General features: G+C 62.9%; 1 protein-coding gene across 4 annotated transcripts; it reads right to left on the bottom strand.

The window, feature by feature from the left end:
* On the bottom strand, positions 1–21,493 carry CAPN15 (calpain 15). 4 transcript variants are annotated; one of them, XM_059896381.1, is made up of 13 exons: positions 21,239–21,493; positions 13,050–13,344; positions 6,062–7,490; positions 5,067–5,275; positions 4,800–4,983; positions 4,497–4,720; positions 3,653–3,778; positions 3,429–3,581; positions 2,897–3,058; positions 2,558–2,784; positions 2,195–2,361; positions 1,938–2,116; positions 1–1,856 (listed from the first exon to the last, which is right to left on the bottom strand). In XM_059896381.1, exons 2-13 carry the CDS (start codon positions 13,229–13,231, stop codon positions 1,679–1,681), a joined length of 3,420 nt encoding a protein of 1,139 aa, XP_059752364.1. In that variant the 5' UTR covers positions 13,232–13,344; positions 21,239–21,493; the 3' UTR covers positions 1–1,678. The 4 variants fall into 4 exon arrangements, with proteins under 4 accessions (XP_059752364.1, XP_059752365.1, XP_059752367.1 ...); XM_059896382.1 differs by lacking the exon at positions 21,239–21,493 and adding an exon at positions 14,422–15,035; XM_059896383.1 differs by having other exon boundaries at positions 1,762–1,852.
* Between the last annotated feature and the right edge of the window lie 235 nt (positions 21,494–21,728).

Below are 21,728 nucleotides of genomic sequence, written 5' to 3'. Positions count from 1 at the left end.
TTACAAAACAAAACATTTTTATTTGGTCCATCGGAGCCTGAGTCTGGAAACACCCATGGAGAATCATCCTACAGGGATGGTACTGACAATTGATAAAATAGCCTCTGTGTCAGAAGAGCTGCTGTATGTACAGGGTTAAAAATACTCACAGCTCAGAGTAAAAGGAGAAACATAAAGGAGGCCCAAAGGGGAGTCTAGTGCTTCTGGGTGCTTCTCCAGGTGTAAACCCACCCCCCTACAAGTCCCATGGGAAGCGAGGGGCCACAGACTGGGCCACCCGCTGCCTGGGGGCTGCAGGACAGTGAGGCCAGGTGGCCCAGGAAGCCGGCCTCAATCATCCTCAGGCAGACACAGAACTCAGGGCTGAGCAGCCACAGGGAGGACGCTGGGCTTCTGAGGCGTGGAGGGGCTGGGAAGGGCCACACCCTGCATGTGCCTGGACAGGGCTGGCCAAGGATTTCTCCTGGACTGTTCCTCCCAGCAGAGGTCAGGTGGTGCTGAGGACAAACCCTCTCACCAAGCACAGGGCTGGGCCTGGGCTCAGGACCACCTGACCCACTGCCCCAACCCCAGCCTGGGGCATGGCTTCGATCCTGGCTGGCGCTCCAGGAATTGCATAGTGTCCCTCCCCACCCCTGCTTGAGCCCATGGTCGCCAGGCACCTGCCTCCTGGGACACTGCTGGGACTCCAGGAACCCCTGCTTGCCTCATGAGGGCTTGGGGGGAGATGGGACCTAGGGACAAACTGGGGAGAAAAGGCTCCTGACCTCGTGCCCCACAAAGGGGGTGGGTCCCTGCTCTCACCTGGGGTTCTGGCCTCTGACCTTCACAAGGGGGTGGTCCCTGCTCTCATCCTGGGGCCCTGACCTCTGACACACCAAAAAAGGGACTGTCCCTTTTCTCATCTGGGGTCCTGGCCTAACCCCACAACTGTGGGTAGTCCCTGCTCACCCCAGGGTCCTGGCCTCTGACCCCCCAAAACGGGGGTGGTCCCTGCTCTCATCCTGGGGTCCTGGCCTGACCCCCCAAAATGGAGGTGGTCCCTGCTCTTATCCTGGGGTCCTGGCCTGACCCCACAAGGAGGGTGGTCCCTGCTCACCCCAGGGTCCTGGCCTCTGAGCCCCTGAAATGGGGGTGGTCCCTGCTCTCATCCTGGGGTCCTAGCCTGACTCCCCAAAATGGGGGTGGTCCCTGCTCTCATCCTGGGGTCCTGGCCTGACACCTCAAGGGGGGGTGGTCCCTGCTCACCCCAGGGTCCTGTTCTCTGACCCCCCCAAAACGGGGGTGGTCCCTGCTCCTATGCTGGGGTCCTGGCCTCTGACCCGCCAGATTTGGTTTTGTGAATGGAGCTCTTTGCTGCCTTACCCAGGCAGGAGGCCCCAAGCCATGGGAAGGGGCAGCCTTACCTTGGCCCTGGCAATCTGAGCCAGACCTCAAGGTGGGCTGGTCAGAGAAGCTGGCACACAGCTCCCTCGAGCTAGAGGCCGCTTCGAGGTATTCTGCTTGGTGGTTATGAGGCCCTGGGTAGGAGGGAGGGGCAGGAAGGAAGGCCCAGGGGAAGATGCGCCATGCCGCTGGCGCTCCCTGGGTGGGGGTCCTGAGATTCTGGTTCAAGCATCCTGTGTTGGGGTCTCCCTCGTAAAGTGCGTGTGGGGGCAGGCAGGTGGGGGCAGGGTGGTCACAGCGGCCGAGGCCCATGAAGGCCAGCGACCTCGGGCGTGAGTGGGGGGCTGTGGCTGCCCTTGGAGGCCGTCCAGTCACTGAGGAAGGCCTGGGCCGCCTTGCGGTGCGCCAGGCGGTGGGTGATGGAGAAGCCGGCGTTGCCCTCCAGCTGGGACAGGATCACCAGGACCTGCCTGGGGGAGGGGGGCCGATGAGGGCCTGTGGAGGCTGGGGGCCGCGGGGCGGTGGGGGGGTGGTGGTGCAGGGGTGCCCACCTGTGCAGGGGCGGCACACTGTCCTGGGTGCGCAGGCTGCCACGCGTGGACACCACATTGAAGCTGTCTGAGCAGTCGCACTGCACGTGCAGGTAAGACTTGGGGTGCCGGTTCTCCACCACCACGATGAGCCCCGCCCAGCCGTGCGTCAGGTAGTAGCAGGTCATGCCCTCACGTCCCTGGGTGCAGGTAGTGCAGGTGTGGGTGGGTGGGTGGGCAGCCGTCGCCCTCCCCCTCCCCCCCGGACCCACGCCAACCTCGTGCCGCTCGCCCCTGCTCTCCGTGAGCAGGATGATGGCGTCCGCCAGCGTGGTCGGCTGGGCCTCCACGGGCTCCACCATGACGAGTCTTGAGCTGTACACGGCTAGCACGTGGCCGGGTGGCTCCGGGGTGCCGCGTGGGACCCCTGTTGAGGGGCCGGAGACTGTGGGGGACACTGGGTGAGGAGAGCGGGCAGACCTCCCCGCTGGGTGCAGGCAGGGCTGTGCTGGTGTGGCAGGGCGGTTACCCTGTGGAGTGGCTGGAAGGCGTGGGTGGGGGTCCATGCTGGGCCTGGGTGGGGCAGGGGTCCCACCAGCGGGCCTGGGTGGGGGTTGTGTGAGCGGGCACGGGTCACTCACCCTGTGCGGCCAGTGGGCCCGGTGCGGGGCCCCAGTGGTTGAAGGCACAGCACACCACGGCGTACTCGCCAGGCTCCAGCATCACGTCGCAGTTGACAAACTTCTTGACTGCACGCTTGCTGTGGGCCAGCAGGCGGCCCAGGCTCAGGCGGCCACCGCTGCCGAATGAAGCCCGGAACACCAAGACGCACAGGTCCAGGAGGTGGCTGTCCACCGAGTCCGTGCGCCTGCAGTGGCCCACAGGGGTCACGGGTGGCCAGGCCCTGCCCAGCTGTCCCGCCCCTTCCACCCCGCCCCACCCCGGCCAGGCCCCACCCCTGCCGCCCCGCCCCCACCCACCTGCTGCCCTCCTGGAAGAGGGCGAACTCCAGGGACGCACGCTCCAGCACCGTGAGGGCCGTCACGCCCACCGGCCCGCTGGCCGAGCTGGGGAAGCAGCCCTGCACACGCGCCTCCTGCCAGTCCGAGTGCACCTTGCAGATGTCCACGGAGTCAAAGTACCTGGGCAGCAAGAGGACGGCCCTGCTGAGCAGCCCCCACCCTCGCTCCGGACACGGCGCTCGTCCCTGGGCAGGGTAACCCCAGCAGGCATTCTGCCCATCGGGATCTCTTGGGATCAGTGTCCCAGAAGCCCTGGTCTTGGCTGTTGCCTGTGGACACCACCAGGGGGCGTGAGGCCCTAAGGCTGACCCACAGACAGAGCCCTGGCAGAAACACCCCCACCCTGTGCTGACCCGGATTCCAGGATGGACCAGGCCTCTGGTTGGCAGGAAGGACAGGCCAGGCTCCCCGGGGAAGGACACCGCATACACTGGGGCAAGCAGGGCAGCCGTGGGGCCGACACTGGACATGGCTGCCCAGCCTCCAGTACCTGATGAAGTCGCTGTACTCCATCCAGAAGACGCCTTCGCTGCTGCCGTGCGGCATGAGCTCGCTCCGCAGATGCCCCGGCCAGTGCGGCCACTCGTCCGACCAGCTGCCGTTCCAGGAGAAGCGGCCCCACGGGTTACGAAGGCGCAAGAGCCTGCAGACCACAGGGTTGAGGGCCACGCTCATGCCCCCATGCCCCTGCCACATCCACACACCCACACTTACCTGGAGCCCTGGACGTCACGGACGTCCAGGATGGAGTAGGCATGGCGGGGGCGCAGGCCCAGGCTTTCGTAGGTGGCATCATCCACCTTCATGTTGCCTCCCCCACAGGAGGCGCCCATGAGGAACCTGTGCAGGAAGAGCAGCCCCGCTGGCCTCAGTAATGGGCCTCAATGACGGGGGGGTGGGCTCACTCTCCAGGGGACCCCTGCCGGCCCGGACCTGCCTCCGGGGAGGTGCAGCACGAGATGGGGGGCCCTCCCTGCCTCTGGGAGACCCACGTGAGACACATGGGACTCAGGAAGTGCTGGCCCAAGAGCTCAGAGGGCTTGCGCTGGGGGACAGGCAGACCCAGGGCCCTCGGAGGCCTGGTGAGGCCGGCTGATCCTGCCAGCTCAGGGCTGCTGCTCCCTGAGGGGTGGGGCCGCCTAACTGCCCAGCAACAGCTGAGTGCAAGGGTCCTAGCACCAATGAGCTGTCTCTCCCAGGCCTGGGGTCCGGGACCCCCCCAGACACTGGCCAATGCATGTTGGGGCTCAGAAGTCCCCCCGACTCCCCCCACCCGTCTGCCCCGGCTGCTGCCGCCAGGTGCCTCTGTGGGGCTCACTCCACACAGCTCCATGAGGACGCTGATGGTCATCACCGGCCCAAGTCAGGACAGGGCCTTCTAGGTACAGGCCAACGGACAGCATCCTGCCTGCTGCTACCCTGCCAGGGCAGGTGGGGAGCCAGGCTCCAGCTGGGGTCAGCCCATGCCCGAGATATCTTGTGAGACGTGGTACAAGTCAGAGGGCGCTGGCCCCGCCTCTCCCACCACTCCATGCCCCAGCATGGCCGCTCCTCTTACCCAGCCTCCTTAGAACTCAGCATTTTGGCCCAGATGAGGTCAGTGTCAACTGGTTCCTCGCGGGGGTTAGTGGAGCTGACCTGCAAGGCCAAGCTCTCACAGGGGGCGCCGGTGAGCGTGGCCAGGCCCTCGATGGCGCGCCCGGCCTGGAGGGCAAAGTAGGAGCCGTGCAGCTTGGCCAGAGCCTTCTCGATGAGGGCCACCCACAGCTGCTTGCGCTGAGCCTGCAGGGGGGGCTGGAGTTGTGAGGCCTGCTGCCGCCCGGCCCCCGCCTGCCACCCACCCCGTGCCCGCCGGCGCCACCTGGGAAAAGAGGAGGAAGCCGGCCTCGTCGCAGGGCAGCATGTCGTCCACCAGCACCGTTGTCCATGTGCCATCCTTGCAGAGCCGCACCTGGTAGGCGCCCTCTGCACACAGGCTGCGCGTGACCATCACCCGCTCGACCAGGTCCGGCCGCTCGGCCAGCACCGCCAGCGCACTCAGGAACCTGCGTGAGGTTGAGGCTCACGGAGAACACGGCCCGCCTGCCTGCCGCCCACTGCCCGCCCCGAGTGGGTGCCCCAAACTCACCAGCAGTTCCCCAGGAGCCCCTGAAGGATGTCTGAGGGCCGGAGAGTGTGGAACACGGACCACGAGGTACTGTGGTCCCTGAACACGGAGCAGTTGATCTCGTGGGGCCGCAGCCACTGTCGCACACGCTGCTGGACGCTGTCGCCCGCGGGGAAGCCCACAGACTTGGGCCCAGGGGGGAAGCTGTCGTCCACAAAGTTCACGCCATTCTGCAGAGACCATGGCCACAGGCTCAGGTCAGGCTGGACCCACTGCCCAAGACAGCACCCTGCTGCCTGAGCCCCAGAGGAAGAGGTGGGCACATGTATAGCCCCCTGACCCTTGTGGATGGCTTGGCCGGGCAACAGGTCAGTGGGAAGTATGTGAGCCCCAGGGAGAGGGTGCAGCGCCCAGCCTGTAGGCTGCGTGGTGGGCATGGGTTGCAGGGGGCCTGGGTGGCCTCCCTGCACAGCCCACTGCACTGAAGGCCCCAGAAAGAAAAGTGGGGGGACCTGACAGGGGCAGGGCAGCCAGAACACAAGCTCCTGGATGGGCTGCCAGCATTGACAGAGGGTAGCAGCATGAGGGGGAATGGACACCCTCTCCAGGTGCCCCTGGGGGTGGGTGATGCCCTGGGCTCAGGCCTCCTGCAGCTCCAAGGGAAGAAGGCATGAAGGGGCACCCCAACCCTGAGTTTCAGCAGGGTTTCTGCGGCTTCGGGAAGCACCAGGCCTGCCTGTTGGCGTGAAGCCGCTACCTGTCCCCACCTCCCTGTGGGGCCACCATCTGCAGGAACTCACAGTGGGGCCGAGGGGTCAGGACCACGGACTGTAGGGTCATGGACCCTTGTGGACACAGAGGGAGAATGGTCCAGCACACTCAGGCGAGCAGTGACCTGGTGGCCCCACCCAAGCTCAGGGCCGGCGGGTGCTCTGAGCTTCGGGAAGAGGCTACCACCCTCCCCCCAGCTGGAGAAGAGACAGCGGGGGAGGACAGACGATGCAGAGGGGCCTCACCTCCCGGCAGAAGGCCACAATGTTCTCCCACAGGGCCTTGGCCTCGCCCTCGTCCGTCTGCCGCCGCTTCTCCACGTGCATGCTCTCCCTGCGTCTCAGGGGTGCTGCACCCCGGCGCTGGGTCACCAGGAGCTGGGGGGTGTGGCAGGCGGCACAGTGCTTGGCTCGGGGCGTGTTGAGTAGGGTGCAGGCAGGGCAGGCCCACTGGCCCGGGCGCTCAGATGGTGCTGTGGGGAAGAGGCGGCCAGCCTTGTGGGCCAAGCAGGGCCCGGGCTTGTCCACGCTGCAGTCGGGGCTGCGGGTGGGAGGCTCGCCGTGCTCCTGGAAGCCATGCAGCTTGGAGCAGCCGCACGCTGTGCAGCGGGAGGCAGCTGTGGGGTTCCTGAGCGTGCACTTGGCACACGACCAGGTAGTGAAGTCAGGGCTGGAGGGGCTAGCGGGCGTGTAGCGCACGGTGTCGCCGGCCAGGTCAATGACGTCGCTGCCCGGTGTGGCGCCACCAGCCTCACAGTGGGCAGGGCTGGCGGGACCAGGTGGGCGCAGCGTGGTGCCACCCTCAGCTGCCTCTTCCTCCAGGAAGCTCAGCCGCTTGCCCGACAGTAGCTCCGCCAGGCGGGAGGTCCCGGCCGCGGTCCGCCCCAGGCCCTGGGGGGGCCCCTTGGAGCTGGCAGAGGGCGAGGGCTGGGTGGCCTCAGGCACCGGTGGCTGCAGCTGGGGGGGCACCTCGCGGCGGCTGCGAGGCACAGGGTTGTTCTGGAGGGTAGGCGAGAAGGGGCTGAAGGGTGGCCCCCGGGGAGGCTCCTGGTCCGCAGCAGAGGGAGGGTTGGCATCGGCACCTTCCCCGGGCTGGGGCGGGGCAGGCATGACGGGGAAGCCTGCAGGAGCCACGACTTCTGGGACCACCAGGGCCTCGGGAGGAATCCTGGGCAGCGAGAGTTTCCGCGGCCCCCCACAGGCCGAGCAGGAGCTGGCCACGGGCGTGTTGTGCAGTGTGCAGCGCTGGCAGGCCCAGCCACTCCCGGATGCGGCCGCACTCCCCTCTTCCCCCTCCACCTCCTCCGGCCGCCCCCCAACTGGCTCCACGGCCGCCAGCCCTGCCGTCCGCGCAGGCCCTGCCTCCTCCCCGCAGCTGCCCTTAGGCTCCGGCAGGACCCCGTTGATGACGGGTAGCAGGGAGGCCCCGGGGATGGGCTCGGGGGCAAAGCCACACACTTCGCAGGCCGCCCTGCCCAGGAGGTTGCGGAATGTGCAACGGGTGCAGGGCCACTTCTGTTCCTCCACGCTGAGCCGCAGGATCTTGTCAAGGTCAGGCTTGTGCCGCGGGGCCTCGCAGATGGAGCACTGGCGCTGGCCGGCCGGGTTCAGGAAGGTGCAGCGTGCGCAGGACCACTCCCCGACCGCAGCCATGGGCCCGGGCGAGTGCGTGTGGCTGCAAGGGAAGGCCGCGGTCAGTGATTTTTGACAAGGGTGTCAAGATCATTCAATGGGGAACAGACAGTCTTTTCAATCAATGGTGCTGGGAAAGCTGGGTTTAAATGCTAAAGAATGAGCCAGAGCCTTACCTCATGCCACATTCAACAATTAGCTCAAAATGCATCAATGACTTAAATGTAAGAACGAAAACTATAAAACTCTTCGAAGAAGAAAATGTGAGTAAATCTTCATGACCTTGGATTTGGCAATGTATTATTAGATACGATACCAAAAGTACAGGCAAACAAAGTGGAAAAAAAAGAACTTCATCAAAATTAACAACTTCCATGCTTCAAAGGACACCATGAAAAAAGTGAAAAGGTAACCTAGAGGAGAAAATATATGCCCATCATCTATTTCTGATCAGGGTCTAGTATCCAGAATATATAAAAAGTTCTTATAACTACACAACAAACAACCTGTTTTTAAAAATGGGCAGAGATGGGGACTTCCCTGGTGGTCCAGTGGTTAAGACTCCATGCTCCCAATGCAGGGAACTGGGGTTCGATCCCTGGTTGGGGAACTAGATCCCGCACGCCAAAACTAAAAGATCCCACATGCTGCAACTAACACCCAGCACAGCCAAATAAATAAATAAGTATTATTAAAAAAATGGGCAGAGGACTTGAGGAGACTTTCCCCCAGAGATACACAAAAAGCCCATGAAAAGATGCTCAGCACCAGCAGCCATCAGGAAAATGCAAATCAAACTACTACAAGGTACCACCTCATACCCAACAGGGCAGATGGTAACAGCACTGGCGAGGATCTGGAGAAACCACAGGCCTTCCCTACGTTGCTGGTGGGAATGTAAAATATTACAGCTGCTTTGGAAAACAGTTTGACAGTTCCTCAAGAAGTTAAACAGACTTACCACAATTGTGACCCAGCTATTCCACCCCTAGGTATATGCTCAAAGAATTGAAAACTGGTGCTCTTCACAAACACACATCCACACATGCTCATGGCAGACCTGCTTACAACAGTCAAAAGGTGTAAACAACCCAAGTATCCATCAATGAATAAATGGATAAACGAAACATGGAGTATCATTCAGCAACCAAGAAGAACGAAGCACCAACACACAACACCAACGAGCCCCGAAAGACACAAGAGGCCACACGCGGTGTGATTCCATCCACGGGAAATGTTCAGGACGGGCAAACCCAAAGGCAGAGAGGAGCCTGATGGTTCCTGGGGGCTGAGGAGGTCGGTGGGAGCAGGGCTCTGGGAGCCTCTGGGGTGGGCAGAGCTGGCCCCGCAACCCGCCTCTTGAGGACTAACCCGGGTGCGAGGGGCGTCCACGCTCCACACACACAGTCTCCTACCCTGACTGTAGCTGCTCTGCTTGGCAGAAAATTCAACTGTTCTTTATAACAAGGCATGAAGCTTGTGCTTCTTATGGTATGTTTGTGCCAAATCCTTCAGGAAGAAAGAAAAGTTCCCTCTTCAAAAAAAACAAACAAGGGACTTCCCTGGTGGTGCAGTGGTTAAGACTCTGCACTTCCAATACAGGGGGCCTGGGTTCGATCCCTGGTGAGGGAACTAGATCCCACATGCCGCAACTAAAGATCCTGCATGCCTCAACTAAAAATCCGCATGCCTCAATTAAAGATCCCGCATGCCGCAACTAAGACCCAGCTCAGCCAAATAAATATTAAAACAAACAAATAAACAATGTCCCCCAAGCAGCGCACTGTTCCTTGGCCCAGAGCAAACCGTGAAGCCGCCTTCTCGGGCGTGTGGCTGAGACTCACAGGCTGCCCACAGCACCCAAGTGGGTGTACGGGCCCTGGGGTGACCAGCACGGGGGTGCGGCCTGGCCAGGTCAGCTTTGGCCTTGGCTTCTGCACTACCAAAAGCCTAAGAAATCTGCCTGGAGATGACTGGAGCCTCCCCCGCTGCTCCCCACTGAGAGAAAGGCCCACGGTCAAGGCATGGGTACATGTGTGCCCACACAGACACACACGTGCACACGCACGCTGGGTCCTGGGCAGCCTCCACGTGGGCCCCAGGCTCAGAGGATGGTCTTTTGCCCTGGGTGCCCCACCTGGCCTGCAGAGCTGGTCTGACGCTTTGTGGACCACCTGCTCCTGGCAGGGGTGTCCAGGGAGAAGACTTGGGCCCTTGCCCCCAGCACAGGACAGGTGGGCCTGGGGCCCTCCTAGGACACACCTGCCCTCAGCTCCAGGCCCCTGGTGGTCCCAGACATGCTGAGCAGACACAGGAGGGGGAGAGAGCCCAAGTCCCACCCACTCTCATGACCCAACAGCTGGCCAGTCCCTGGGCCGGATGAACATGAGGCCACACCCAGGACACACAGCAAGTGACACCTGGAGGCGGTGGGAGCTGTGCTCCCTCAGGGACCCCTGCGGCCCACACCTCAGTCTGCACCTCAGCGTCACCAGGTGGGCGGAGATGAAGTGGCTCTGGGGTCAGCGACCAGGTGTCCGGAGGAGCCCTGGGCCTTCACCCCCACCCCCTCAACTACCCTGCTCTGGTCTCCACACACAGGGTCACCCTCACGGCCACCTTGGTGTGCTGGGGGCCCAGGACCTGGATCCCTAGAGTGTCCGAGGTGAGGCCAGAGCACCAGACAAAGCCTGGAAGTCAGAGACCAGCATACCGAACTCCAGGACACGGGCGTTACTCCGCACGACAGGAAGGCCAGCCAAGTGGGAAACGGACACGAAATACCTGCTTTGCCCTCAATTCCCTGGGGCTGCAACACTCAGCTCCAGTTCAAAAGGCAGGTGATGGAAGGGCCTGGGACACGCAGGGCCTGCAGGAGCCTGGGGACGGCCTTTTCCTCCCCAAAAAAGCTGAGAGGAGTAAGTGTTGTCCCCACTCAAGGACCCTGCTTGGTCAGGCCAGCAGACCCGAGCCCAGGCTCCCAGGCAGGATGTGGCCACCTGACCCCCTGCTGGTTCTGAGGGGCATGTGGGCCCCTCCCTCCAACGTCATCCTCAGCCAGCCTTGGGCTGTCCTCTCCGCCTCTGTGTCCCCAGGGGAGGCCCGAGCTCGTAGGTGGTGGATGCCCGTTACTCCTCAAGGCCTCGCAGCTCCTGGCCTGGCTTGGTGGTGGGTGTCACGCCCAGACCTGGAGGCTCTTCAGTGAAGGGTGGGCTGCATGCGGCAGGTGTCCTCACGATGCCCGGGGCCCATGAGAGCAGGGGAAGAGTCAGCCGGACCATCTGCACGTGCATGTCCACGTGTCCAGGTATGGGTGTGGGGAGGGGTCCTAGCAGCCGGCCTTTCTGCCCCTCTTCCTGCATCTGTGGCGCCCAGCCCCCCGCGCCGCTCCTTCTAGTGTCCATGCTGGGTGTCTGGATTCCTCAAGGTCACTGGCAGCTCTTCCCACAACTTGCTCCCAGGGGCAGACAGTACCTGCCTGGAGTGCCAGGCCGGATGCGCCAGCCCGCGGAGAGGCCTGGCGGGAGGCCAGAGAGTAAGAGAGGGCGCTGCCTGCCCAGGCCACTGGCTGGTCAGTGTGAGCCAAGATCCAACAGGCACACACACGCTGGGGCACAGGGTCACCACCTCTGCTGCTCACCGCAGCCCCCCCGCCCCCTGGACCCAGTAATTCTACCCCTGGCGATTTATCCTGAGGACATAAATACGCAGAAATAAAATGACACGTGTGCGTGGAGAAAGGCGTGAAGAGGTGCACCAGCCACTGGGGATAAGCTGATCAAACCAGCATGAGCGACCACCTCAAATCACCAGGAGGCCAGGATCAGAACGGTGGGCGGTAACAGCATTGGGAGGGTGGGGAGAAACCAAAACCCTCCCTGCCCGGCTGGTGGGGATGGGAAACACTGCAGCCACTGTGGAAAACAGCCTGGCGGTTTCTCAGAAAGTTAAACATAAACTTACAATAAACACGAGCAACTCACTTCTATGTATCTACCCAAGAGAAGTGAAAACACACATCCATGCAAAAACCGGTACACAAATGTTCACAGCAGCAGATTCATAAAATCCATGGGCGAAGAGCCCAAATGTCCATCAACTAATAAGCAGGTAAACTCCACACAGTGGAGCATCATTCAGCCATAAAAGGAGTGAAGCACTGATACTACACCGTGGATGAGCCCGGAAAACACAATGCTCGGTGAGAGAGGCAGACACAAAGGTGTGATTCCCTTGACGTAAAACGTAAAATGTCCACTTTTGGTCTCTGTGGCAAATCCACAAAGACCAAGTGGATGAGTGATTTCCAGGGGGTGGGAGGTGACCGCAAATGGACAGGAGATGGGGTCTTGGAGATGCTGTGAAACTGGATCGCGCTGATGGCTGCACAACCGCACACGTGGACTAAAACCACTGAGCCGCAGGCTTAGGAGTGGAGGGTCTGGCGGTGGGTTACGTTACACCCCGATAAAACGCGTCACTGATACAGTAACAAGCGAACTGAGGCGATTTGCTAACTCCTGGTCCCTGCCACCATCCGCTTCCCAGCACATCCCTCTGGACCTCAAGCCCTCATGACTCCGTCCACTAGGGTAACTCAGACAAGACCACTTATACTACCCCTGAAGCTTCCCAGGAGGCGGGTCCTGCTCCCACACGCCTGCTGGCCACCTAGACGGTGAGCCCAGGACATGCGTGGGGCCCACAGACACCAGGAAACTGTCCTGCACAAGTGGGCTGTGTCCGAGAGAAGTGACAGCCAAGGGCGGCTGGCAGGGGCCTTCGGGAGATGGAGGAGGGTGTCTGCTACCCACTAAGCCCAGGTGTGGGGGCCCAGGAGAGTGAGGCTGCTTCTGGCTGGAGGTCCGTGGACCCTGAGTGTCTGCTGTGCACCAGGTACCTCTCCCTCCAGTGAGGCCACAGGACGGGGCAAAGGCGGGGGCGTCCGTGTGTGCGTGGCTGACGTCGGAGCCCAACTCACCCAGACGTGAGCAGTGGGCACAGTGCCCGGGCTGCCCCACGCCCGTCACCCCAGCACCCCAAGGGGAAGCTCTCCAGGTGATCCAGGGCAGCCAGGGCGGGTCTGAGCGCAGCCACAGCTGCAGCTGGCGGGAGCTGGCGTGTGCAGCCTTGCCAGCGGGGACCCATGCCCCCCTCTGCTCCCTTGCAGGCAGCCACATCAGAGCAGGGCACCACGCATGGGTGGGGGGCCAGGGCAGTGCCCCCCAAATCCCATGGGAAGCAAGCCAGCATTCTCGGTGCATGCTGTGCCCCTGCCCCTCCCCACCCAGCAAGAAGCTCCAGCTCCAGCAGACAAGCAAGCCCCGGGCTCAAGGTGGGCTGAAAGGTCCCGTCCCAACCACCTCCGACCAGCCGGGCGAGACCTGCAGCCCAGCTCCAGGAGGGGCCGGCATCCCGGGCCTTCTCTACTGAGTGAACAACCCCAGAGCCTCTCGGGTGTCTGGGGGAATGTGAGTCGCCAGAGGACCCTAAGGAACAGGGACCCCACTTCTCTGAAAGTCCCTCTGATGAGGAAGGGGCACCTGACAGCAGCACCCGCCCCTCAGGGCCCCTCGGGGCCACGCCATCTCCACCTTCTTACCTTCGGGCCCGGGGGCGTGGGGGCTGGTGCTGCCGGGTGACCAGGGTGTCACCCCAGACAGGCCCCCCAGGGCCGCTCCTACACCAGCCGGCCGCTGCCGGGGGCCCCGGGTAGGGCAGTCCCCTGGGGAAGCCGTGGTCCGACTCCGTCTCAGTGGCCAGCGAGGAGGCGGAGCTCCCCATGGCCCCCGCGACGGTGGCCACGCTGAGAGCCAGGCCTGGTCACATGTGGCCGGCGGCGGCTGGCGAGGTGGAGCATGTAGGAGGGCACCCACGCAGGAGACAAGGCGGCCGGGCTGGTCCGAGTCACACAACAACAACAGAAATGACACAGAGAATAAAGAGAGAGAAGAAACAGCGTGATTCACAGGCACCAAGCCCCCAGGAGCCCAAGGAGGTTCCCAGCACACAAGTGGCCTTGGGGTGGCAAAGGAGAGCCCAAACTAGGGGTCCCCACAGCCGGGGTCCCGACAGGGCTGCAGCCCCGGCGCTCAGCTCGCCTCTGCCCTGGAGTGGCACCCCCTCTCTGCTCCCACAGGGGAGGAGCGGCTGTGCCACGGTCGCTGGCCAAAAGAGTATCAGCCTTAAAAGAAAGGATTTAGGGGATATTTAGCCAGAGAAAAGAAAAACAAGGGAGGAGAACCCAGCGGGGCAGGTGAGCCCTGGCAGGACGGCCTCTGGGAGGGGCACTGGGCACCGTCCAAAGTCACAGGGAGGTGCAGTCGCCACCATGGCCCTTCCGAAGGGACAGCTCCCCGCACCCAGAGATGGGTGACCAGGGAGGGACCCGGGAGGCTGCCCGCCTTCCAAGGGGAGGCCAATGGGCCCAAGAGCATCCGCCCTGAAATGGGAGGCCAGGTGCATCTCATTTCAAATAAGGCACGTTCCAGTCAGGTTCAGGGAAGATGCCTGGGCCAGGCTCTGGGCCAAGGTGGGCGTCCAATTGGCTTTTTGGCCAAAGAGGTGACCAGCAGCCCTGCCCCCACCCCCAGGTCCACCGTCACCCAATGACACCCTTCTCCCAGCTGCCAAACAAGTCCCTTGGACACAGGGGCCAGCAGCAGGGGTGGAAATGGTGGACGTGTCCTTGCACACAGGCAGGCTGGAGGGCGCCCAGGCCTCTGAAGCACTGGTCCATGCTGCGTCCAGGGGACACGGGTGGGGATGCCCACACCTAAGTGACTAGCAGCACACGCAGCTCTGGAGGCTGAAGAGGTGGAAGAAGTCTGGGCCCCTGCCCCATAACGGCTTCAGTCAGACCAGCCGAGTCCCCTGTGGCAATACCGTTCACCTGGACCCTTTCCTCCAAGGGACATGGACAGGATAGAGCAGCATAGGGCCCAAAAGGCCTGGAGATCCCGAAAGTCACTTACCACTCAGGCCTCCCCTGCTCAGCACGACCAGAGCCGACGGTGGGGGCAGAGGCCCCAGTGGCCTTTAAAGCCAACACTGCCCACCTGGACCCTGAAGGAAGGGCTGAGGCTCCTGCCGACAGGAGTGCCGTCCAGTGGGAGCATCACACGAGCCTCAGGTGTCATTTCTAACCCTCCGACAGCCACGAAAGAAAGGCAGGACAAGTAAACGGAATCTCTGTAGCATATGTTACATCACCCAACATGTCCAATGTGCTGCCAAGTCGGTTTGGAATCAGGATGAAACACGCGTGAACCACGTACCACCTATGCTGAGTTGAGGTCCTTCCTCTACTGTGGTTGATGCTCACCTCCACGAAGATGGGCCACACTCCAGGGGCAGCAGCCATGGCCGCCCAAGGTTTCCGTACTGGGCTGTGCTAGAGCACACTCCCAGTGGTCACGTCCATCTCAAGCAGGGTCACTCAAGACACCTGTCTCTCCCATGATTACGAGTTGGACACCGCAACAACTAGAACAGCCCCCCTAGGTTCCTGAACCCCACTCCACATAGGAACCCTTCATGGGAAAAGAGCCCAAGCGTTTCTGACACTCCCCTTTCACAGCCAAATCCTGAGCAGGTGATGAGGGCTTGAGCTGAAGCTGAGCCCAGTGAAAGGTGTCCATGGAGCAAGACTACTCAAGCCTGGGTCCAGGCCTGTGGCCACTGTGAGAACAAAGGACGGGTGAGGGTAGACAGTCCACCTGCAGCCAGGTCAGGGCTGGCATCACGTGTGCCTGACGCAGGTAGAGCTGAGGGAAGAGTGAGGACACAGCCCTGGACCTCCCGGGGGCTTGTGGGCCTGGCTCGCTGGGAGGAAGGAGCACCAAGGTCCTGTGAGGACCCGCCTGCTCTTCACCGACGCCCTTAGCCTCGGGGGACTGAGCACTCAGGCCTGTCACAGACACTTGGGGTGCACGCTGGTGCCCCTACCGCATGTGAACAGCACACGAGGCACCAAGAGGGGCCAGCTCTGCACCCAAGCCCGGCAGCAGCTGTACCCCACGTGCCAGCCTCCCGACACACCTTCAGGAAACTCTGACCCTGCAATCAAGAGGGTTGGGGGAGGGTGACCTGGAAGGGCCTCTCTGGGGAGTTCTGGGGATGGCAGCACCAACACCCCCACACCCTGCTCGGCCCGCCGGGGTGATGGGGAGCCCTGGCTGCCTGGCCCAGGCCCTGTGCTCCCGCCCCAAGTCAGGTCCTTTCATCCATGCCTTCTTGTGTCCTTCACTCACTCACCAGCGCCCAGGCCACCTGGGCTCCGACGGCACTGCCCAGGGCCGCTCCCTGGCTGCTCTGTCTCAGGAACAATGCAACATAATCGCGTCTCCCGGCAGAAGCCTGGGCTCAGACGCTGGCAATGCCAGCCTCCTGAGGGCCCGAAGGGTGGGTGTGCCTGTCCCACCGCCCAGACCAAGCCAGTGCCTCCTTGCCCTTGTTCGGGAACCGCTGCCCTAGATCTGAGCGGGATGGTGGCCTAGATCTGGCCTCAGGGAAGTGCAGGCATGGGGCTACGGCAGCCCCCCACCCCCCACCCGGCGTTACCAGCACTCTGCAGCGGCTGGGGACAGCAGGGGACCCTCCCCCAGAGTGACAAGAGCACGAAGGGCCAGACGAGGGTGACCCCTCCTCAGGACCCTGCGTGGGACGCACCTGTCTTGGTGGTGGCAAACCGGGTCCCGGGGGTGACACCCCACAGCCTCACCCAGCTCACCTCGTCCCACTGCCCTCAGGGCACTTCCCACAGCAAGTTACCCGACTGAGGACTAGGGCTGAGCCGACACCTGGCAGAGGCTGAACCCCAGGTCCAGGGCGGGGAGGCACGGTATCCTTACTCCCTGTACCCCCAACGCTCCGGGGGCTCCCGCGAGTCCTGCGGGCATCAGCACAGGCTGCCCCTGCTAGCCTGTGGGGCGCACACACAGGGCACCAGAGTCCCATGGGACAGCCAGGCTCTGCAGACACGGGCCGCCTGATGATGCTTCCACACGCGTGTACACGCTTCACCCAGCCGTGTTCACGGTGTACGTGCCCCACGCCTGGCTGGTTTGCCATGTGCCAACTGCACACCACCTCCCACTCAGGGCCCCGGGCACAAGTCTCGTTAAATCTCATCTTGTAACGACGGTGCTTTCACAACTGCAGCAACCCCAACAGGCCGCCCAAAACCAGCCCGGACAGGGCATGGAGGGAGAGCAGCCGTGAGGGGACCCCAGGCTTTCCCAGAGCATTGCTCCCTGTGCCCGGGTGCCCCAGCTGCACCCACCAGATGTGAAGCCTGGTACTCCTGCCTGAGGGAGGGACAGGCCAGGACAGTGAATGAACCCACCTACGTCCCTTCCAGAAACCGGGCTGGGACAACACCCCCCCATGCCAGGAGGGCCCTGTCCCAGCATGGGTGGGACAGCATCCTCCCACGGCCACCCTCGAGGGGTCAGGCGCCCATATCAGCAGCTCATGGGCCCAAACCCGCAAGGTGGGAGGGCAGTGGGGTGCAGAGTTAGGGGCTGGGCCACTGGGGACGTGGCGGCTCTACCTGGGGAGCACCAAAGGGACAGCAGACACAGTCCAGGAGACATGTTTGCCTTGCAGTGTGCCCGGAATGCCGGGACCACAGCCCCAAGCTTCAGGGGCATGGCGGCCTGCAGGGCTGTGAGGACCAGGGTTCTGAGGGGGGTGCCCACACCGCTCCACTGCAGCCGGACAAATCCACGGTGCTTGTGCCTGGGCTCTGCCTTGGGAGGTGAGGCTTCGTGGCAGGTTTGCCAAGAGCACATCCACCCAGAGGGCATGCCCTGTCCCTCTCCTGGAAGGGTCTGGACTCTGGCCCCTGGAGCAGCAGCCCCAGCCCCCAGGCTTATCGGCAGGAGCCAGAGTCCGTCGGAGAGTGGTGTCGACCGGCCACATGACTCTGCCTGCCACCCCGAGACTGGGGCCAACCCCGAGGCAAAGGCCACACAGAGGCCGTCCCACCTCCACTGCCCCAGGGAAACACTCCCATGGGAAGTGGCCAGGGACTATGACCCTTTAGAAGCTGCATCCGTCCCTCACCCAGAGGTTGGAGGCCCCAGGGGCGTGGCCTGATTCAGCTGCTCCTTGCTACCTGGTCCAAGGCCACAACTACCTCTAGGCCAGCCAGGGCCATAGGGAACAAGGTCTCCCTCAGCCTGGCTCTGCCCATGGCTGGGGCCACCAGGGAAAGGTGCCCAGGTGGGGCAGAGCTCTGAGCAAGCAGCCAGTAGCCATCGAGACTCATCTGGACCCAGGTCCTGGCACCACCTGGCCACTCCAACTGCCCACAGGGCACATGTCCCCCTGCCAGTCTTTTCTAGGAGTGCTGTGAGGCCCAGGTGCCCTCCCAAGCCGGGGCAGAACCCCACAACAGCATCGTCAACCTCTGAGAGGAGAACTGTGGAGGTTCTGCTGAAAATTGCTATCAACGCCCCCAAGAACCAGGTCCAGGAACAAAATGGTAATGAGCACTCCCTGTCATCCAACTTGGGGAGAAATGCTGGAGCCCCAGATCCCTGCCTGCACACACTCTAAGGTGGCCGCTCTGCTGGCGTTTCTGGATTTCTCTGTCTGTCCAGCACCTCAGCCCTGAAGCATCCAGCCACAGGCCAGAACTCAGGGCCCCACTGGTACTGGTCACATAAACGACCAGCAGGTGTCAGGTGGGATTTGCTCTGCTCCTAGGGCCCCTGCTTTCTGGGGAGGGAGGAGTGGAGACAGGCCCCTCAAAATCAAACCCGTGGGTGAGGGGCAGCTTGTCAGCACGGAGGCTGGAGGACAAGCCGTGGGGGTCTGGGCTGCCTCCCGGAAGGAGACAGGGTCATGGCCTGTCCTCTGTCTTTGGAGTCGTACCCGCCTCAGTCGTACGTCATGAAAAAGGAAATTATTGTCAGGGAATCAGGGATGCCACCAGGATCTCGTTTCTAGTTCACGAGTTCACTGCCGTCTGATGATGTGTGTGCTTGGTTTTGGCACTGCCACATTTCTGTTCGCCAAGTGGCAGCAGGAGCAGCCCTGGCCCGGGCAGCCCAGTGACCTCGGGCCTCGAGGGTGGCAGAGCCACCTCACAGTGAGGGCACTGGAGCCTCGAACTCACCCCAAAGGGAGGTACCTTTTCAGGAGCTGCAGGGGCTCCAAACACGTGGCCTTTCCCCTTCCGTGGGGGGAGGGGCAGGAGGTCCTAGAAGTGTGGATGTGGAGGGGTCGGGTGTGGGAGGACTTCCCCTACTCTGGCCTTGGGCCAAGACGACCCAGAGGAGCAGAAGCCATGGATGCCTTCCTCGGGACAAAGACACCATGACTCTTGTCAACAGCAGCTATCAACCTATTTTCCTTCTGATATTTTGCAGCACCATCCAGGCATGTCCCCCAGCCTGGCCACCAGCAAAAGGGGGTTGCAGCACTTGACCTCAGGGAAGCAGACAGCAGGGTGTGGAGCAGTTGCTCAAGCGAGATGGTGCTGCCAGGACAGGTAGTGAGGCCGTGTGTCCCACTCGGCCTTGTGCGAGTCCACCCTGGGTGCCCCAGACAAGTCCTTACTGGAGGGACAGCACATCCCGCAGGCATCGGGAGGCCCCATGCTGCTCTCCCACAGCCCCCGGCTCCCTGCACTGTCCTGGCAGCACCAGCACAGCCATCTGCAGAGTGACCCAGGATGACAGGGTGTGGCTGGGCAGGTCTCCAAGCCCAAACTCCACCCACAGCCTCCTTCCAGCTCATTCAAAGAAGGTGGAGGCCAGTGACCCTTCCTCATCCATGAGAGGCTGAGAGGGGCCATTCTGGATGCCTCCCCCTCCAACCCCGGAGTTCCCCTCCGAGTTCAGAGCTAGGTCACCAGAGCTGCCTGCCAGCGAGCAGCCTTGGTGCGAATGGGGCAGTGCTGGGCACAGGGGGAGCTGGGGACAGCCAAAGGGGTACCACAGGCCTGCTGGGCATTCTCGGCAGAGCGGGGCAGGGGGTGGGGGGGAGTGGTCCCTGCCTGTGAACTTGGCAGAAAGGATTAGGCAAGAGAGACAAAACCATATTCCTGCTTTGGGATGCTCCTGTGGGTGCCGAGTGGGAGGGCCTGAGGCAGTCCAGGCAAAAGAGCGGGGTGAGGAGCCAGCTGACCCGGAGGCCACGGAGCACCCTTGGTCAGGGTCTGGGCTGCACCCCTTAGGCTCTTCACCAACCAGCTCAGGCTGGTGAAAACATCTGTGGTTTCAGAGAATTTTTAGGGCAGCAGAGTCCTTCTTCTCAACTCCATGTATAAAAGACAAACTGTCGGGGGTGGAAGGAAGAGGCTGAAAGGCATCCTCGTGGATCAGAGACCTGGATGTGCAGCCCCATCCAACCCTCCCCAACAGCCACAGCTGCCCCTCAGCCTCAGCCTCCGGGTCTGTAAAGTGGGGCTTAGTAGAGTGCTACCTGAGAGACAGGGGCCCAGAGAATTTCATGCAGGGCCTGAGAGCAAGGAGTTTCAGCAAAATTACCCCATCAAGAAGGGCAGAGGGGTTTGGAGCCATCCTCCGGATGCAGGATCGGAGGGCCCAGCCACTTCCTGCTCTCAGAGCCTGTGGTCTGGGGGGGGGCTCAAAGCAGAGACACAAGATCCGAGACCGAAGGTCCCTGTCTAAAGCTGTGCAATCACTGAGCTCTGGGCCCAGCGGGGCTTAAGCCTGGCTCTCAGTAGGTCATGAGGTTACCAGCCTGGCTGCTCAGGGGAAGCAGCTCTAGAGAGTTTCAGATGCAGAAAAAAAGAGGGGTGCTCCTCCCGGGAGCAGAACGACCTGAGAGGAAGTAAGGGGAGCTCAACACCAAGGCCAGGCTGAGCTGGCCTCTCCAAGACCTGCTCCCACCAGCCAGGCTGCAGAGTAGTGGCTCTCAGGCTCCCCGTCCATCTGGGGCCCTCCTTCTGCAACTTGGGCCAGGGAAACACTACCTCTCTCCCCACATTTGAGAAAAGCACTCAGAAGTGGAAGGATCGACTTACCCCCTCCCCCCAGCCTCTGGGGGCGGGAGGGTGATTACCGGCATCCTCCTAACAGTGGTTCACACAGTCCCCCAGACCCAGGCAGAGGGAGGAACTCAGGGATCTCCAAAGGAGGGGCTCCCAGGAAGAGCTCGGAACTACCAAGCACCCAGCTGAGCCCGTTTCCCTCACAGGACGCCATGGCTCCGAGCCACAGGACCCCAAACTCCCAGGCCTGGCCTTACTGGGGTCCTGCTGCCTGGAATCCGGTCACAAATTCCTGTGTGTTAAGGGGTCCCGAGAGCCAGCCCAGTCAGGGCCACTTGACCACACAAGGCTGCGCTGGTCAGGGTCAGAAGGGCCCCTCCTGTGGGCAACAGGAAGAGCTGGGTCAGCCGGCAGCCTAGCAAACATTCTCAGGGCCACCATGGGTAACTTTTCGGTTCGCTCCAGCGCCAGCAAGAGAGGGACGGGAGGAGGAAGTGTGGTTGGTGGCCAGTGGGCACACAGGGCGCGCCTGCTCCCCCACTCCACGGGGCCGCCCCGGGACACATCCCCTAACGTCGCCGGGGCCGGGACACTGCTCGGAGGTAAGGGCACTCAAGGGCAGGAGGGGCTGAGGCCGCCTCCCGTGTCCTTAACACCCTGGGCTGGTCTCCCCCTGCCCGAGGTCCCTCCGGCTCCCCTCTCCAGCAGCGCCCCCAGCCCGGCCGGGACCGGCCAATGCCCAGGAGGCGCCGCCCGTCAGCCACGGCCCCTCGGGGGTCCAGGCCGTGCCCCCGGCCCTGGCCTGGCCCAGGAGTGGGACTCACCTCCGCAAACCCGCGGCGCCTCCTCAGTCCCCGCGGCCCGGGCTCGCTCGCCTGCGCCGGCCAACCCACAACTTGTTCTCGGAGAGCGGGCGGGCCCTCTGCCGCCGGCGCGCTGCCCCGACGGCCTCCCGCGCTGAGTGGCGGAGCGGGCGAGCGCACCGACCCGGCCCGACCCGTCCCGCGCAGCGCCCTGCGCCGCCTCCGTAGCGTAGCGCCCTGCCGGGGCCCCGCGGCTACGGCGCGCCCGGGGCGCACGCGGCGCTGTGAATCCCGCGCCCGGACTACCACTCCCACAAGGCGGCGCGGCGCGCGAGGCAGGCCGGGAGGCGGAGTCCGGGGCGATGGCCAGTAGCCGCCTCCACTGGCGCTCTCCGACTTCCCGGGGCGCCCAGGGAGGTGGCCGAGCCCGGTCCCTGGCGGCGCTGCGTGCTGAAGGGGGCCCCGACGGGACCGGGACTACAACTCCCAGAATGCCCCGCCGGGAGGAAGG

This window comes from Balaenoptera ricei, chromosome 15 (assembly GCF_028023285.1).
Source record: "Balaenoptera ricei isolate mBalRic1 chromosome 15, mBalRic1.hap2, whole genome shotgun sequence".
Taxonomy (NCBI): domain Eukaryota; kingdom Metazoa; phylum Chordata; class Mammalia; order Artiodactyla; family Balaenopteridae; genus Balaenoptera; species Balaenoptera ricei.
The sequence above is the reverse complement of the archived record's forward strand: the minus strand, read 5'-3'. Positions and strand labels throughout refer to the sequence as shown.